General features: G+C 48.0%; 1 protein-coding gene across 1 annotated transcript in view; it reads left to right on the top strand.

The window, feature by feature from the left end:
• The window catches only part of LOC122945090, an 82,140-nt gene extending 63,441 nt beyond the window's left edge, over nucleotides 1-18,699 (top strand). Inside the window, exon 5 of the mRNA XM_044303954.1 lies at nucleotides 18,115-18,699. Coding sequence (XP_044159889.1) covers nucleotides 18,115-18,491 — 377 coding nt within the window. The 3' untranslated portion in view covers nucleotides 18,492-18,699. The remainder of the gene's footprint in view (nucleotides 1-18,114) is intronic.
• Nucleotides 18,700-19,023: the final 324 nt, after the last annotated feature.

The raw sequence follows: 19,023 nt of genomic DNA, 5'->3' as shown, positions 1-19,023 counted from the left end.
CCCAGAGGAACCGTGTCTACCTCTCCTTCACTGCCACGCGCCTGCCCAGGGTCCTCCAATGCAGTGAGCAACCCTCGATTGCCCATAACCGTGACCTCACTTCGCTATACCCTGCAGATCTGGCGTGTTGCATAAATTGGCGTCACGAACAGGATACGAACATTCCTGCGCCATTGCGGATTTAAAAACTGTGTGCTGTAAATTGCCTTAAAGTGACAAGCCCCAATTGTTTTATTGAAAATTGCTGGGCCAAAGTGAACTGTAATAATTGCGGTGTGAAAATTGCATTGTATGGATTGTTTTCTGCTTATTTAAGCCACCGCTTGCTGTCAGTGAATAGACAGCTATTTTGCTCAAAGATGGCCGCTTAGCTTGATTGGATTTGTTTGCTGCGTCATCTTCATACTGAATTGGCGGTAAAAATTGGCGCCTTCTGCTGAAAAGTGCGGGAAGGCTGTATGCTGGCGCCACCGCCCTGTCTGGACATTTGCATGTCTGCTGAAATGGACTCCGCCTCCCCCATACTGGAGTACCTGGGGGGCGGCCTCCCAGTGCAATGGGAGGATCTGTCTGAACTTGTTGGCGCCACCCTGTCGCTCTCCAGAGAAGGATCGAGCATGTTGAGGAGTGAAGACTGTTCTGCTGAGATGTCTGTGCCTGATCTACTAAAGATGAATGTTACTGGTGTAGAGCAAGAGGACGCTCCGGGACCGGAGAGACCCGCCTGCCCGCCACCGAGGACGCAACCGGAGACCTACTATGGCTCCTGGAGAAACTTCTTCCAGCCCTCGTTCAAGTGGTCAGCGTTGATGGCAGAGATTCGGGAGGCCGCCATAAAGAAGACTACTAAAACCAAAATCTACTACGAAGAACTGGCAAAGACCGTTCACGAGTGCCACACTGACACACAACCCCGCCTGGAAAGGAGAATGGGGTTGGTTGTGGCCTTTGACAAGGACCGAGGCTTCGGTTTCATAAAGGACTATCTTACTGGAAGAGACTTATATGTCAATCGGAGGTCCGTCAAGCGGAGCTACCTCCCAGAACATTTGCATAACCTCCGCGAGGGAGAGGAGGTTGAGTTCACCCCTGCTGAGGGCCTGCGAGGCCCCTACGCCACTGCCGTGTCCCGTCCTAAAAAGAAATCGGAGGACTGGGACCTTGATGAGGACCACCCTGGCTGCGAGCGCGAACCTGTGTGCTCTCCAGAACCGGCCCATCATGCCTTTCAAGAACGGGGCTCCTTCATTGGCCCGAATGTATTTTGGCAACGAACAGTGGTGGAGAAGAGGGTTAGCCCATGGCCCTCACCTGAGCTGCCTCGCAGGGAGAAGACTGTCCGTGAACTACAAGATGCAGAAAGATTCCGTGCTACCCTGGAGAATATCCGAAGAGGGAGAAAAGCGGACGCCTCACCTGAGCCTGCAGCGGCTGCGCAGGACGTGCCACCCACCTTACAAGTGCCGACGGCGACAGCGGAGACCAGCGATCCCGACTCCGAAAGCCTGGACGACCAGATCGTGCGGCTGGAGATGAAACTACGGGAGCTGTGCCAGATTGCCTCCGCCAGGATCCAGACTCCACCTGACCTAAAAGAAAGTGGACGTAAGGACTCGGACGTCTCCGGGTCTAAGGTGAGAGTACCTGTCCCTTCCAGTCGTCCCTCCTTAGTACCGGCACCTGCGGTGGGATCTTCATACGCTGTGCACCGGCGCACAGAGCCAGGCGTCCAAGAACCCACCGGACCGCTTGCAACAGCGGTACCCAGGCCAGTGCAGCAGCCCACTATTGTTATGCCTGCACCGGTGTGGTCAGCAACTTTAATAACCCCTAGGCCTATGGGGCCTATACCTATTAGGGGTCCGTTTATGCTGCAGTTGCCCCCCAATACAGTGTTGTGGGCACATCCGTCTGTTGATTCTCAATACAGGCCCAATATACAAATGGAGCCAGGGAGCACCACTGAGATGCCTAGTGGATATGACATGCCCCTGTGAATTGGCCTGCTAGGCGCTTGATGTTGATTTATTTTGCCAAGGGACCCTATAAAGAAGATTTAACCCTTCAGGACAGGAGTCCTTCGTTGTTTTGGCCCTCTGTTGCTGCTGCCAGTTACCCACGGCTCAGTGGAGGCGGCAAACCACTGAAATACCACGTGCAGCAAGGCCATCTTGTTTACAGGACCTCCTGCCTGCTTTCTCAGAGTGAAAACCCAGTTGTGCCTATTTTCATATGTTGCACCTTTAACCCTTTAACCCCCTTTTCAGGTTGATTAAGGGTATTACAGCACTTATTTCTTTATGGATGCTATTTAAATAATGTGGACTATTTTATGTGCTGCCATTTTATTATGCAACTTAAATTCCAAGGATTGTGCCCAGGGATAGACTCAAATGCACATGAGCCTCTGAGATTTTGCTACTATTTTAAAGAAATGTGCCCAGAGATGGACTCCACCTCGTGCGAGCCTCTGTGATTCTATTCCTCTTGCTTTGCTGTCTGTGAAATCCTTACTTGTCTGAAGAGAAAATAACCTGGGTACGGACTCATTTTATATGCTTTGAGCCTCCAAGAATTGTTATTTAATGTTTTTACATTTTCTATGGACTACAACTGTTCTATCATGGACAATTTGCACTTATGGACTATCCTGGTATTTATTGTTACGCTGTGCCAGTTCAGCGCCCCTGTTCCCATTGTGTTATCCTGAGAGAAGAGAATGACGACCCTTTTCACTGTAACTTGCTCCTAAGCCAGTGGAACTGCCTGATATATACATATAATGTATTTTTCGCAAATGTAGATGTATTTTCCTGCTTTGCATTATTTTTCTATTACAGGTGCAGTATCCATGTTGCGCCGAGGACGGGCAACGTTATAGCGTGGGGGTATGTAGTGTCCCACTAGGTAGGGGTGGGCACTACAGAAGGGTCAATTGGTGTGCGCGTTACTCCTACTCACAAGGGACAGAAATGTCATATTTAATTGTGCATTTAATGTATGTCCTAATGTGTTTTTATATGCAATGTACCCCTGTATGATGCAATAGCAGGCCTAGTTGGGTGTAGTTAGACATCCCAGACACTAGAGGGAGATAGGGAGCCCCTAGTATAAATGTCCAGGCCCAGACAGGGAGAGTGAGTGCAGAGTCAGGAGTCTGAGAAGACAGAGGTTAGAAAGCCTCCTCCTGACATGCAGCTTGATAGCCCTGGCTGCTAGTGATGTCCAGGAGGCTAGTGAGGAGACCTAGCCTGCCTGAAGCCAAGAGAGCCTTAGTTAGCTCTGAAGTCACCCCAGTAGCAGGACAGAACCTCCTGGGAGAAACCCACAGTCATCCACCTAACAAGTAAGGAAATCCCAGGGAAAGATAAGTAACCCTGATGGGCAGATGCAATAGAAAGTGAAGCAAGGATTTAATTAATACCATAGGAAGATATAATTACCAAGGATTTAAGCCACCCTTTAGGCATCCGGGCCTTGGGATAGAAAGCCAGACAGGAGTTCTAGAAAGAACAGTGTACGCCATTTCTGAGGAAAGGTACAACCTGATTCTGAGTGCATTGTGGATTTACCCTCTGAGTATCTTGCATAATTAATACCTGCCATCTTGTGGAGAAAGCCTACCTGTGAAACTGTGATTTAAAGACTGTGTTACCACCTGCTTGTACAAAGTTGGACTGTTCAGTAAAGTAACGTTTGGTTCACTATACCACCTGTGTACCTCCATCATTCCAACTACCAACCGGTGTGCCACCGTCAAAGGCACTGGCGTCACAAACCTTAAAGGGACCTTGCCCCAGGCACTCAAAACACCCGTAACATCCAGGGCACCTCATCCACCATCAGGCCTGGTCCCTACATCCAGAGTGTGCCCCAGAGGAACCGTGTCTACCTCTCATTCACTGCCACGCGCCTGCCCAGGGTTCTCCAGTACAGTGAGCAACCCTCGATTGCCCATAACCGTGACCTCACTTCGCTATACCCTGCAGGTCTGGCGTGTTGCAAAGGTGTTCATACTAGGCTTGTTTCAGAGCTGCATTCACTTTCACAGTTACATCATGTTTATGCTCCACTCACATTTAGAGCTGCTATTCTACCAATTTCATTCTCGGCCTCATCCAGAGGTGCATTCACACTACGCTGTCAAATCATTTTTTGCATTCCACCCACGACCAGAGTTGCATTCATACGTCTATCGGTATATCAGGTTTACTCTACTCGCACCCAGAGCTGCGTTCACACGCCCTATGCTACTACAGGTTCTTTCCAGGCCCATTTCAAGAACTGCATTTACATCGCTGTTACATCTATGTTATGCTCCGTTCACAATCAGAGCTGCTGTTATACCAATTTTCATGCTCTGTTTATACCCAGAGTTGTGTTCACACTTCTACTGCTACACTAGGTTGTATACCCCACTCACCAAAGCCGCTTTCCATGTCTTCTGTCACTTCAAGTTAATATTCCGTTCACATCCAAAGCCACGTCCGCATGTCTGCTGTTAAATCTTGTCCTATACTCCATTCACTACTAGAGCTGCGTCCACGTGTCTGCTTTCGCATCACGTCAATACTCTGCTCACTTTCAGATTGCATTTATACGTCTGCTTTATACCATGCTTTTCATGCGCTACCCATACTCAGAGCTGCGCCCACACCATGTTTTTTAGGTACCACTCACATCCAAAGCTGCATTCACCCATTTGTTGTTACATCATGTGTTGTACTCTGCTCCCACTCAAAGCTGCATTCTCCTGTTCATTGCTACGTCATGGTTTTACTCAATAATCTCACCGGGGCAGTCTGCACCCACCGCTCTGGTACTGTAATGACCGGCAACACACACAGGGAGGAAAACAGGGAAAGCCCTGCACAAGGGAGAGGGAAAGGTGGTGACCCCTAACTCACCTTGCAGCTGGTACCTGCCTGCCCTGTCGTCCCTAGACGGGTTCCTCACCCGTGCGGCGATCACGTGCCTAAACCCTGGCTTTCCCTGAAATGAGCCCTAGATAATGAACGGGCCGGTGGGATCGCTAGTCCTCACCACTGCACTAAGAGGGAAACACCAGGGAGAGGACAGACAAACACAGACAAACACAAACACCCAGGTGGACGGCAACAATTGTCCACAAAGGTCCAACAGGGATCCGGAGGGTAGCGTTCTAAGGCAACACTCAGAGAACGCAGCAACACAGCTCCAGTGGGTCAGAATAGATGTCCAGGCAGGAAGCTCTATATCTGGCAACCAGAGAAGTGTGAGAGGGGAATATAAGGAGGATTGGGAGTGCTGGACAAGGAACAGCTGAGAGAAGGAGCTACGGATCCCTGAGTGAGCCAAAAGGGTTTGTAAAGCAAACCCAGAAAGCTACAATAAGGAAACTTCCCTATCTGACAGAGCGTGCAGCCAACCGCTGCGACCTCCTGACCCCGGGTACAACGGAGTCAGGCGTGGCTCTTGACACCCTCGTGACAGGTACCTCTCTCCCGACAAACATAACTGCGTTCTTTTCAGGCTTACTTTTGTTTGGTTCTTTTTGGGGTCTTCTTTAATCCTGGTTCATAATCACTCAGACTGGTCTCCTTTTACTTCTGGTTCGTATTCACTCAGACTGGTCTCCTGTTACTTCTGGTTCGTATTCACTCAGACTGGTCTCCTGTTACTTCTGGTTCGTATTCACTCAGATTGGTCTCCTTTTACTTCTGGTTCGTATTCACTCAGACTGGTCTCCTGTTACTTCTGGTTCGTATTCACTCAGACTGGTCTCCTGTTACTTCTGGTTCATGATCACTCAGACTGGTCTCCTGTTACTTCTGGTTCGTATTCACTCAGATTGGTCTCCTTTTACTTCTGGTTCGTATTCACTCAGACTGGTCTCCTGTTACTTCTGGTTCGTATTCACTCAGATTGGTCTCCTGTTACTTCTGCTTTGTATTCACTCAGACTGGTCTCCTGTTACTTCTGGTTCGTATTCACTCAGACTGGTCTCCTGTTACTTCTGGTTCATGATCACTCAGACTGGTCTCCTGTTACTTCTGGTTCGTATTCACTCAGACTGGTCTCCTGTTACTTCTGGTTCGTATTCACTCAGACTGGTCTCCTGTTACTTCTGGTTCATATTCACTCAGATTGGTCTCGTTTTACTTCTGGTTCGTATTCACTCAGACTGGTCTCCTGTTACTTCTGGTTCGTATTCACTCAGATTGGTCTCCTGTTACTTCTGCTTCGTATTCACTCAGACTGGTCTCCTGTTACTTCTGGTTCGTATTCACTCAGACTGGTCTCCTGTTACTTCTGGTTCATGATCACTCAGACTGGTCTCCTGTTACTTCTGGTTCGTATTCACTCAGACTGGTCTCCTGTTACTTCTGGTTCGTATTCACTCAGACTGGTCTCCTGTTACTTCTGGTTCATGATCACTCAGACTGGTCTCCTGTTACTTCTGGTTCGTATTCACTCAGACTGGTCTCCTGTTACTTCTGGTTCGTATTCACTCAGATTGGTCTCCTTTTACTTCTGGTTCGTATTCACTCAGACTGGTCTCCTGTTACTTCTGGTTCATATTCACTCAGATTGGTCTCCTGCCCCAGTTCACCAAACAGCTCCTCAGCGGAGGTCAGTCGGCCAGTAAGTTTCCTGCTATGTTCTCACAAGCTGTTCATTTGTTTGTCACGATAAGAGACTTCTCTTAGCGAACTTGCATCGCCTCAGGCTCTTGTTTTTCTCCCATCTCTGTTTCGATTTCATGTTTACGTTTTATGGTTCGCGGTGGTTAGTGTTATGTACGCACGCGCTTCGGATTACTAATGACTATATTTTCAACACCTGTTGGCAGTTATGTTCCTTAGGCCACCTTCTAGCCAATCCAATCATTCAAGTCGCTGCATATCCCATCAGGTCCGGCTTACGTTTTAATTACTTATCGTCACCGCAACGTCATCCCTCTGGCTCCGGGGGCCCCATGACCGTTTTTTCATGTTTTGTTTTGTTTGTTAGGGGTACGACATGTTGTAGGCTGGTTAGTGTCCCAGGTTTGCTGTTGGAGGGGGTCATGGTCAAGGCATTCTGGTGCTGCATAAATGGTTTAAAAAAAAACAAAAAACATAAGAGGCTCGCCCGAGTGACTGTTCGCTTATAGGACCTCACGATGGGCACGACACTTGTAGTTTGCACGGCCATCTGATACTTTTTCCCGCAATAAGAGTCTCGCACGCATGGCTCCCGCCATAAAGACTCGCACGAGTGACTGTTCGCTTATAGGTCCTCACGACTGGCATAGTCATTCGTAGTTTGCACGGCCATCTAATACTTTTTTCCGCCATAAGAGACTCGCACGCATGGCTCCCGCCATAAGAGATTCGCACGCATGGCTCCCGCCATAAGGGACTCGCACGCATGGCTCCCGCCATAAGGGACTCGCACGCATGGCTCCCGCCATAAGGGACTCGCACGCATGGCTCCTGCCATAAGGGACTCACACGCATGGCTCCCGCCATAAGGGACTCGCACGCATGGCTCCCGCCATAAGGGACTCTCACGCATGGCTCCTCCTATAAGGGACTCACACGAGTGACTGTTCGCTTATAGGTCCTCACGACTGGCATCGTCATTCGTAGTTTGCATGGCTCCCGCCATAAGGGACTCGCACGCATGGCTCCTGCCCTAAGGGGCTCGCTGGAGTGGCTCTTGGCTTAGAGGATTTCACAATTGTCATCGACATTGGTAGGTCATGCGGCCGTCTGATACTATTTTCCATGGCGCACCTTTCAGAAGTTTTTTTTGGTCAGTTATATGTTACAGATTAGTACTTGCCGTTCATTTCAGCCTCATTTCATTAAGAAGCTTTACCCCATGTCATTGTCTTTCTAGGTTATCGAGCCCCGGTTGATTACTAAACCCTTCGGGTTAAGCCCCAATCTTTTCCATAGCCGTCCTTAATTCTAAGGTTCGCATCCCGGCGGCTGCCCGGCCCCATGGGCCCCTGGTGGTTGCTTCGGCCCCATGGCTTCAGGGGTCCGACCAATGGTTGTCTGTCCACCTGTGCAGCTATGCTTTTGGTTTTGAACAGGGGCGTAAATACAAATCACTGGGCCCCATATCAAGAATCTAAATTGGGCCCCCATTCCCCTTTTATAGCCCCTCCCACTATCCGCTCCACAGGGCCGGCGCCACCAGTAAGGCGACTTAGGCAGTCGCCTAGGGCGCAATGTAGCAGGGGGCGCCCGGCGCGGTAAAAAAAAAATAATTGCTTATATAAGTTCGGGCGGCCGGCAGCGCCCCTCATGCGGCGCCGCCTGAGCGGCTGAGGCTGAGCGCTTGCCGCTCTAAAGAATCCTACCTGCGCCTGCTGTGTGCTGATGTTAATGTAGCGTGGCCGAGCTCTGTTCGGTCCGCGGTACAGGAGCTTTTGTTTCCTGTACCCGGCCGGACTAAAAGGAAGTGCACACTTAGTGTGCACTTCCTGTCAGTCCGGCCGGGCACAGGAAACAAATGCTCCTGTACCGAGGATCGAACAGAGCTCGGCCACGCTACACTAGAGGTGACAAGGGAGGGAGGGGGGGTGTAAAATGAGAGTGACAAGGGGGGGGGGTGTAAAATGAGAGTGACAAGGGGGGGGGTGTAAAATGAGAGTGACAAGGGGGGGGTGTAAAATGAGAGTGACAAGGGGGGGGTGTAAAATGAGAGTGACAAGGGGGGGTGTGTAAAATGAGAGTGACAAGGGGGGGTGTAAAATGAGAGTGACAAAAGAGGGGGTGTAAAATGAGAGTGACAAGGGAGGGGGGTGTAAAATGAGAGTGACAAGGGAGGGGGGTGTAAAATGAGAGTGACAAGGGGGGGGTGTAAAATGAGAGTGACAAGGGAGGGGGGTGTAAAATGAGAGTGACAAGGGAGGGGGGTGTAAAATGAGAGTGACAAGGGAGGTGGGTAAAATGAGAGTGACAAGGGAGGGGGGTTGTAAAATGAGAGTGACAAGGGGGGGTGTAAAATGAGAGTGACAAGGGGGGGTTGGAAATAATGAGTGACAAGGGGGAGGGGGGGTGGAAATAATGAGTGACAAGGGGGGGAGGGGGGGAAATAATGAGTGACAAGGGAGAGGGGGGAATAATGAGTGACAAGGGAGGGGGTGGTGGAATAATGAGAGTGACAAGGGAGGGGGGGAAATAATGAGAGTGACAAGGGAGAGGGGGAATAATGAGAGTGACAAGGGAGAGGGGGGGAATAATGAGAGTGACAAGGGAGAGGGGGGGAATAATGAGAGTGACAAGGGAGAGGGGGGGAATAATGAGAGTGACAAGGGAGAGGGGGGGGAAATGAGAGTGACAAGGGAGAGGGGGGGAATAATGAGAGTGACAAGGGAGAGGGGGGGGAAATGAGAGTGACAAGGGAGAGGGGGGGGAATAATGAGAGTGACAAGGGAGAGGGGGGGGGAATAATGAGAGTGACAAGGGAGGGGGGTGGAATAATGAGAGTGACAAGGGAGAGGGGGGGAAATAATGAGAGTGACAAGGGAGAGGGGGGGGGGAAATAATGAGAGTGACAAGGGAGGGGGGGGAGGAAATAATGAGTGTGACAAGGGAGAAGGGGGGGAATAATGAGAGTGACAAGGGAGGGGGGGGGGGAATAATGAGAGTGACAAGGGAGAGAGGGGGGAAATAATGAGAGTGACAAGGGAGAGGGGGGGGAATAATGAGAGTGACAAGGGAGAGGGGGGAATAATGAGAGTGACAAGGGAGAGGGGGGGGAATAATGAGAGTGACAAGGGAGAGGGGGGGAATAATGAGAGTGACAAGGGAGAGGGGGGAAATAATGAGAGTGACAAGGGAGAGGGGGGGGAATAATGAGAGTGACAAGGGAGAGGGGGGGAATAATGAGAGTGACAAGGGAGAGGGGGGGAATAATGAGAGTGACAAGGGAGGGGGGTGGAATAATGAGAGTGACAAGGGAGAGGGGGGGAATAATGAGAGTGACAAGGGAGAGGGGGGGAATAATGAGAGTGGACAAGGGAGAAGGGGTGGAATAATGAGAGTGACAAGGGAGAGGGGAGACTAATGAGAGTGACAAGGGAGAGGGGGGGGAATAATGAGAGTGACAAGGGAGGGGGGGTGGAAATAATGAGAGTGACAAGGGAGAGGGGGGGGGAAATAATGAGAGTGACAAGGGAGGGGGTGGAAATAATGAGAGTGACAAGGGAGAGGGGGGGGATAATGAGAGTGACAAGGAAGAGGGGGGGGGGAATAATGAGAGTGACAAGGGAGGGGGGTTGGAATAATGAGAGTGACAAGGGAGGGGGGGAAATAATGAGTGACAAGGGAGAGGGGGGGAATAATGAGAGTGACAAGGGAGAGGGGGGGAATAATGAGAGTGACAAGGGAGAGGGGGGGATAATGAGAGTGACAAGGGAGAGGGGGGGGAATAATGAGAGTGACAAGGGAGAGGGGGGGAATAATGAGAGTGACAAGGGAGAGGGGGGAATAATGAGAGTGACAAGGGAGAGGGGGGATAATGAGAGTGACAAGGGAGAGGGGGGGGGGATAATGAGAGTGACAAGGGAGAGGGGGGGGGGAATAATGAGAGTGAAAAGGGAGAGGGGGGGGAATAATGAGAGTGACAAGGGAGGGGGGGTGGAATAATGAGAGTGACAAGGGAGAGGGGGGGGGGAATAATGAGAGTGACAAGGGAGAGGGGGGGGGAATAATGAGAGTGACAAGGGAGAGGGGGGGAATAATGAGAGTGACAAGGGAGAGGAGGGGGAATAATGAGAGTGACAAGGGAGAGGGGGGGAAATAATGAGAGTGACAAGGGAGAGGGGGGGATAATGAGAGTGACAAGGGAGAGGGGGGGGGAATAATGAGAGTGACAAGGGAGAGGGGGGGGGAATAATGAGAGTGACAAGGGAGGGGGGGTGGAATAATGAGAGTGACAAGGGAGAGGGGGGGGAATAATGAGAGTGACAAGGGAGAGGGGGGAATAATGAGTGACAAGGGAGAGGGGGGGGATAATGAGAGTGACAAGGGAGAGGGGGGGATAATGAGAGTGACAAAGGAGAGGGGGGGGAATAATGAGAGTGACAAGGGAGAGGGGGGGAATAATGAGAGTGACAAGGGAGGGGGGGTGGAATAATGAGAGTGACAAGGGAGAGGGGGGGGAATAATGAGAGTGACAAGGGAGAGGGGGGGGAATAATGAGAGTGACAAGGGAGAGGGGGGGGAATAATGAGAGTGACAAGGGAGAGGAGGGGGAATAATGAGAGTGACAAGGGAGAGGGGGGAAATAATGAGAGTGACAAGGGAGGGGGGAGAGTGACAAAGGAGGGAGGGGGGGAGAGAGTGACAAGGGAGGGGGGGAATAATGAGAGTGACAAGGGAGGGGGGGAGAGTGACAAAGGAGGGAGGGGGGGAGAGAGTGACAAGGGAGAGGGGGGGAATAATGAGAGTGACAAGGGAGAGGGGGGGGAAATAATGAGAGTGACAAGGGAGAGGGGGGGGAATAATGAGAGTGACAAGGGAGGGGGGGGGAATAATGAGAGTGACAAGGGAGAGGGGGGACTAATGAGAGTGACAAGGGAGAGGGGGGGGAATAATGAGAGTGACAAGGGAGGGGGGGTGGAAATAATGAGAGTGACAAGGGAGAGGGGGGGAAATAATGAGAGTGACAAGGGAGGGGGGTGGAAATAATGAGAGTGACATGGGAGAGGGGGGGGATAATGAGAGTGACAAGGAGAGGGGGGGAAATAATGAGAGTGACAAGGGAGAGGGGGGGATAATGAGAGTGACAAGGGAGAGGGGGGGAATAATGAGAGTGACAAGGGAGAGGGGGGGAATAATGAGAGTGACAAAGGAGAGGGGGGGGGAATAATGAGAGTGACAAGGGAGAGGGGGGGAATAATGAGAGTGACAAGGGAGAGGGGGGGAATAATGAGAGTGACAAGGGAGGGGGGAGAGTGACAAAGGAGGGAGGGGGGGGAGAGTGACAAAGGAGGGAGGGGGGGAGAGAGTGACAAGGGAGGGGGGGAATAATGAGAGTGACAAGGGAGGGGGGGAGAGTGACAAAGGAGGGAAGGGGGGAGAGATTGACAAGGGAGTCCCCAGAGCCAGACCAAGAGCCAGACTGAAGCCAGAGACCAGATCATCTTATTGTCCTGGTGGTCAGTAGACAATGCAATATGTTTATTATGTAATTGTTTAGTTATTAATACTACATTGGAGACTAATTTACCTCACATTTAGGGTCCATTCACACATCCATGTGTGTTTTGCGGATTCACAAAACACAGACAGCGGCAATGTGCGTTCCGCACTTTGCGGACCGCACATTGCCGGCACTATTGCGGACAAGAATAGGACATGTTCTATTTTTTTCAGGATCGGAATTGCGGATCCGGGTCCGCATTTCCGGATCGGGGCCGCACAACGTGCGGCCCTATAGAAATGTATGGGTCCGCAATTCCGTTCCGCAAAAAGAGACGGCTACAAGAAGCTGGATTAACCCTAAGGGAAACATAGCAGTTCTTTTAATTTAAAAGCTGAGAAAGGGGTGGAACATGATATGGGCAGATCATCTGATAAGGGGGGGGGGGCGTCAATTTTTATCTTGCCTAGGGCGGCAAGTTCCATGAACTATTCTTGCTGCTGCGTTTTATAATTTATGCCATCAGGGCCGGATTGGGATCACAAAACAGCCCTGGCACACAAAAGAGCTATAATAGATGCAGTGTGTACAGGTATATAGTATATACAGCAGTTTACTGTTATGTGAGGTATAGGTATAATACATGCAGTGTGTACAGTGTATATAGTATATTCCGTAGTGTACTGATATGTCAGGTACAGGGTATAATATATGCAGTGTGTACAGGTATATAGTATATACAGTAGTGTAATATGTGAGGTACAAGGTATAATAGATGCAGTGTGTACAGGTATATAGTATATACAGCAGTGTACTGATATGTTAGGTATGAGATATAATAGAGGAAGTGTGTACAGATATATTGTATATACATGTGAGGTACGAGGTACTGTATAATAGATGCAGTGTGTACATGTATATAGTAAATACAGCAGTGTATTGACACCTTGTACCTCACATATCAGTACACTGCTGTATATACTATATACCTGTACATATTGCATCTATAATACTGTGTAATATATGCAATGTATATATATATATATATATATATATATACTGTATATACACACAGAGCAGTGTATTGATGTGAGACATAGAAGGTATAATACTGTAGATGCAGTGTGTACAGATATATAGTATATACAGCAGTGTACTGATATGTGAGGTATAGGTATAATACATGCAGTGTGTACAGATATATAGTATATACAGCAGTGTACTGATATGTGAGGTATAGGTATAATACATGCAGTGTGTACAGATATATAGTATATACAGCAGTGTACTGATATGTGAGGTATAGGTATAATAGATGCAGTGTGTACAGATATATAGTATATTCCGTAGTGTACTGATATGTCAGGTACAGGGTATAATAGATGCAGTGTGTACAGATATATAGTATATTCCGTAGTGTACTGATATGTCAGGTACAGGGTATAATAGATGCAGTGTGTACAGGTATATAGTATATACAGCAGTGTACTGATATGTGAGGTACAGGGTATAATATATGCAGTGTGTACAGGTATATAGTATATACAGCAGTGTACTGATATGTGAGGTACGAGGTATAATAGATGCAGTGTGCACAGATATATTGTATATACAGCAGTGTACTGATATGTGAGGTACAGGGTATAATATATGCAGTGTGTACAGGTATATAGTATATACAGCAGTGTACTGATATGTGAGGTACAGGGTATAATATATGCAGTGTGTACAGGTATATAGTATATGCAGTAGTGTACTGATATGTGAGGTACGAGGTATAATAGATGCAGTGTGTACAGGTATATAGTATATACAGCAGTGTACTGATATGTGAGGTACGGGGTATAATAGATGCAGTGTACTGATATGTGAGGTACAGGGTATAATATATGCAGTGTGTACAGGTATATAGTATATGCAGCAGTGTACTGATATGTGAGGTACGAGGTATAATAGATGCAGTGTGTACAGGTATATAGTATATACAGTAGTGTAATATGTGAGGTACAAGGTATAATAGATGCAGTGTGTACAGGTATATAGTATATACAGCAGTGTACTGATATGTTAGGTATGAGATATAATAGAGGAAGTGTGTACAGATATATTGTATATACATGTGAGGTACGAGGTACTGTATAATAGATGCAGTGTGTACAGGTATATTGACACCTTGTACCTCACATATCAGTACACTGCTGTATATACTATATACCTGTACATATTGCATCTATAATACTGTGTAATATATGCAATGTATATATATATATATATATACTGTATATACACACAGAGCAGTGTATTGATGTGAGACATAGAAGGTATAATACTGTAGATGCAGTGTGTACAGATATATGTGGTCAGTTATACATTATGGTCACTGTGTGTGTGAGGTACATGAGGTTGTGGTCACTAACTGTCTGAAGTATTCTACATGAGTGAGCAATAAGTAAAAACAGGGCTAGATTCTGCAGGACCTATGATGCTGAAGATGATGTCATCACAGGTCCTGGCAGATGCACTTTTCTAACCTGGGAACTACACTATACACTGTGCAGTTCCCTTACAGGACCTGTGATGACATCATTAAAGGTCCTTTAGCTTTAGAAAGATAGACAGGAGCAATTAGGGGGCGGGGCCTCTCCTCCACTTCGGGCCCCTCTTTCTCACGGGCCCCATAGCAGCTGCGTGGTCTGCCTATATGGTAGGTACGCCACTGGTTTTGAATGACTCACATCTTTACCTGCTTGCCAGTTTGTTATTTAGGTTTCATTTTAGTTAATGTCCGTTATTATCTCCATTTTCTGTCATGTTTCCCTTCGTCTTTCCAGGTCATGCAGTTGAATTCATGTTGGGGGTCACCGTCCACGTCGGTCAGGTCTCGTTCCTAACGATATTTCACCTTGCATGTTATTCAGGCCACGTAGTTTATCTTAGGTATTGCCTGCCACATCGGTCAGGCTCATGGTTTAATTTCACCTGCACCTTATTCAGGTCACTTATTATAGTTATAATTTCTTGATTTAAAAAAAAAACAAAACTCTGCCCCATGGCTTCGGGGGCCCGATGACGGCTTCGGCCCCATGGCTTCGGGGGCCCGATGACTGTTTTCAGTCCTGCTGGGCTGATTGCCTGGTTGGTTGTCCTTCTGTGCATCTAGGCTGATTTGGCCCCTATGTATCGCACACATACCTGCTTCCCTAATTTCCTAATAATACATGTTGCTCGCTCACTTTATGTTTTGACCGCAAACTGGTCCGGTTCGCCCTACAGCATCATTGTCGTGTCTTACGCAGATATTTCGTCGTCTTGCTTTAATTGTTCATGCTTTCGTTCAGGTCCTGCCAGAGGAGAAACAAGTAGGGCAATTCCCTCCAGCATTTCAGTCTCTGATCGTAGTCGATCATATCTTGTCAACCAGGTCCCCGCGCAAAGTCTTTTCCTCTTTACCACAACCAGGAATTCATTTTCGCCGGTAGCTTCATTGCATTGCATTCCCTCACTCATGGGAGAGCATAGACAGAATCTTGTATATTATGGCTTCGTAGCTTCTTTCCGCACTAACCTCAGACTCCCTACAACCACGTTGAATCAGGTTTTGCATTTCCTCACGGTAGAAGATTCAGATAGTAGGTCGGTCTTCACGTCTCAAGCGTTAAAACAATTCTGAGGGGCACACAGTAGAACAATGCGAGGACCACGACTAGCGGATAGCTGTTGTCTGGGGAACTATTCAACGTATTCCCGGTCCTCCATTCCGCTTTGGGGCAGTATCCGCAATATTGAGCATCATGTATCTGGCCTTGTCATCCACAAGATGGGTTGTAGGTCTCCTTCTGGCCTTGCCTCATACACCCCGAATTTTTCGCTCTAGGTCCCTGACGCCTTGGCTTGGGGATTAGTTTGCGCATGCAATTCGAGTTCCTTTTCTACCCTACTTGGCTTGGTTTTTGCCCACTTATAGGCTTACCCACGATCATGGCTTAGGGCACACAACAAGCCATTTAGTCAGGTTAGACACGCCTAGCTGGGTTAGGTTGTTTCTCTCCCTAGGGTTCTTCGGATATCTCTTGGCCGTAGCCATGACCACAAACTTAATAGACATTATGGGGGTTATTTATTATAGTGAAATACTCTTAAATTAGGTGTATTTCGGGTGCAGATGGCAGTGCAATGGTTATTTGCTCCACTATCTGCTACTTTGCCTCTCTCACGTCAGGTCTAGTATTGTGGGCATGGCATGGGTGGGGAAGGGAACGGCCGGCATGCCTGTCTCATTCATCAATTTCTACGTCTGTTTTAGATGTAGAAAATGGTCCAAATGTAAGACGGCTCGGAAACTCGGAAACTCTCTTACATCTAGAACTGGCGCTGGATGTGCCGAAGATATGGGGAGTCCTGCGCCCAGTCCCCCAGTCCATCTACAGTGCTTGAAATGTTAGTGATACCTTGGGTAATATCTTTCCGTATTGACCTTCTCAAGGCCATCATGGAGTTTTTCATAAAAGCCTCCTTGGCTGCTTGGTTAGAGGAAGACATTGCGGTTAATGCATCATCTTGGCCTATCACCACTTTCTCTTGAGTTTCGTTGTCAACCGTAATAGAAATAGTGGTGTCCCACCTTGATTTTTGTTTGGCCGGGCTTGCAGTGGCTGAGGACAGGCGAGACGTGTTGTCTACTGTACTGGGCCCTGTATCTGCCTACTCTGGTGACAAGATGGCGGATTCGCTCTGTGAGAGAATCCTATGACCTATCAGCGGTGCAGCCATCTGAGAACATGGTGATGAGGATGCTGAACTAGCTTAACTGGACCCTGAAGTGCTTTTCTCATTTGAGTCGGTAATGCTCCAGTTTGGGTAATTGCGAGAGGAGCAGTAGAGCTAAGCAGCCATCAAGCTCCTAGTTCAGGCTACCCTTTTGCGTTTTCATTTACATATCTAAAGTCTCCTCCTAATAGCTCAAAACTATTATTCAGGGGTGTCTGAGAGGCGGTAAATTAGTGTTAGGCACCCGTCTGCGGAAGCCACGTTGACGCCTGGTAGAAGGGCCCGACACAAGTTTGATCAAAATGTGCGCTAAGAGCTTTCATTTTTCCATTTATAGTAGGTATAATACCACTTAAATTTAGAATGATCCCCATTTCTCAGCTCTATTGTTTGTATGTGTAAAGTTGTGCAGCCATCTTTTTATCAACCATGTTTGCTTTATGGATATGCACCTGTGACTATGAATATAAATGTTCTAGTATAAGTTTCTTGTAGTAGTAATTCAGGGGAGTCTGTCAGCAGTTTTGACCATACTGCAAACTGCTGACAGCACTAGGTAGGGGCAGGGGAGAACAAACTTGCCTTTTGTGAAAATGTTATTACCAGGAGTGGTGGAAATATGAACTTTCACTATGAAGTGCTCTCTGCTCTCTACACTGAACTGCTTCATAGCCCCTTCCTCCCGGTCTGAGTGACAGCTGCATCATCCAACCAGAAGATCACTGCAGCTGTCACTCAGGACAGAGGGGGAGGACTGTGAAGCAGTTCATTGCAGAGGACTTTACAGTAAGGTTCTACCTCCTGGGCACTTGCAAGAGAACAATCTAGCAGACTAATAAAATCTCCACCAGTGGTAGGTTTGCACTGCTCTCCCCAGCCCCTACCTGATGCTGTCAGCAGTTTAGTATGGTTAGATCTGCTACATGCATCACTTACTTGAGTGCACCTCTCAGTCCTCCATGTTCCTGCCTGTGACAGGAAAGAGGGGTCAGGGGCTGAGCTGTGCGATGTTGTCTCGCTGACTCTGTGATTGACCCATAGTCCGTATCTCAAGATGAAGAAGAGGAGGAGGTCAGGGCCACAAGATAGAGAGCAGCTCACAGGGATAAAATGTTTGCCGAATGTGAGGAATTTAAGTCATAGATGTAAAGAGCCATTACGTATAAGTGACAGAGTACATCACATATATAATGCAGCTTACTCTGTGTCCCTTCCTTCCAGGCCTGGTCCCCACTGTGGTCATCACCAATACGCTGAGCGAGCATCTATCAGACACTCAGGAGAAGTTCAGAAGGATGGGAGTGGAGAACATCTACCCTGTGGAGAATTACACTAAGGAGGATCACCGGAAAACCCGAGGGAAACATGAGGCGTTGCTTCAGTGTCTGTCTGCAATCACCAAAGATGTTGAGTTCCGGATGACAGAGACACGAGATCCAAAAAAGGAGAAGATGGCGAGGAAGAGAATCTTGTGGGAATTTGCTCATAAGAGGGACATGGAGAAAGTGCAGGAAGAGGAGAGCATGGTGCGTGCAAGAAATGAAGAACTGGAGAGAGAATTAGAACAGAGAAAAAATAAAGTCTGTGCACTTCAGTAAAGTGTGCACCAGCCTGTGACACGTCTTAGAGGGAGACTCTGTCTTATACAGAGCACATTCCATCAAATCATAAAATGTTGACAGTTCAAGAGAACAGATTTTACATCTTATTAATACAATTATTGCCCCCCAAATTGCAGGCATCTGGATATACTGTAAGCCTGATATGTGGGATTGTAAGCTCCTCAGGGGCGGGGACTGATGTGAATCAAAATAAAGACATGTACAAAATATATCAAATTACTAAGTTCTAGAAGTCATTCTTTATAATTATGTGAGACATATAAGTGGATGAGTACACGGCTCCTCCGCTACCAGTGCTCCAATGTCAGGTATGTGTTACTTCCCTGCACTTTGCTAATTATACCAATTAAACTGCCTCATGGCATTCAGAAGGTTACGTGGACCAGTATAAGGTGCCTCGTCCTGGGAACAATAAGTATATGGGTCAGAAATGTCCAGTGTTTTGAGCAATCTGGGCAGAATAAAAAAAAAAGATTTTAGTAACATAAAACCCATTTAAAGGAATTCT

The sequence above is a fragment of the Bufo gargarizans genome, chromosome 8, assembly GCF_014858855.1.
Source record: "Bufo gargarizans isolate SCDJY-AF-19 chromosome 8, ASM1485885v1, whole genome shotgun sequence".
Classification (NCBI taxonomy): domain Eukaryota; kingdom Metazoa; phylum Chordata; class Amphibia; order Anura; family Bufonidae; genus Bufo; species Bufo gargarizans.
This window is presented reverse-complemented; position numbering and strand designations above follow the sequence as displayed.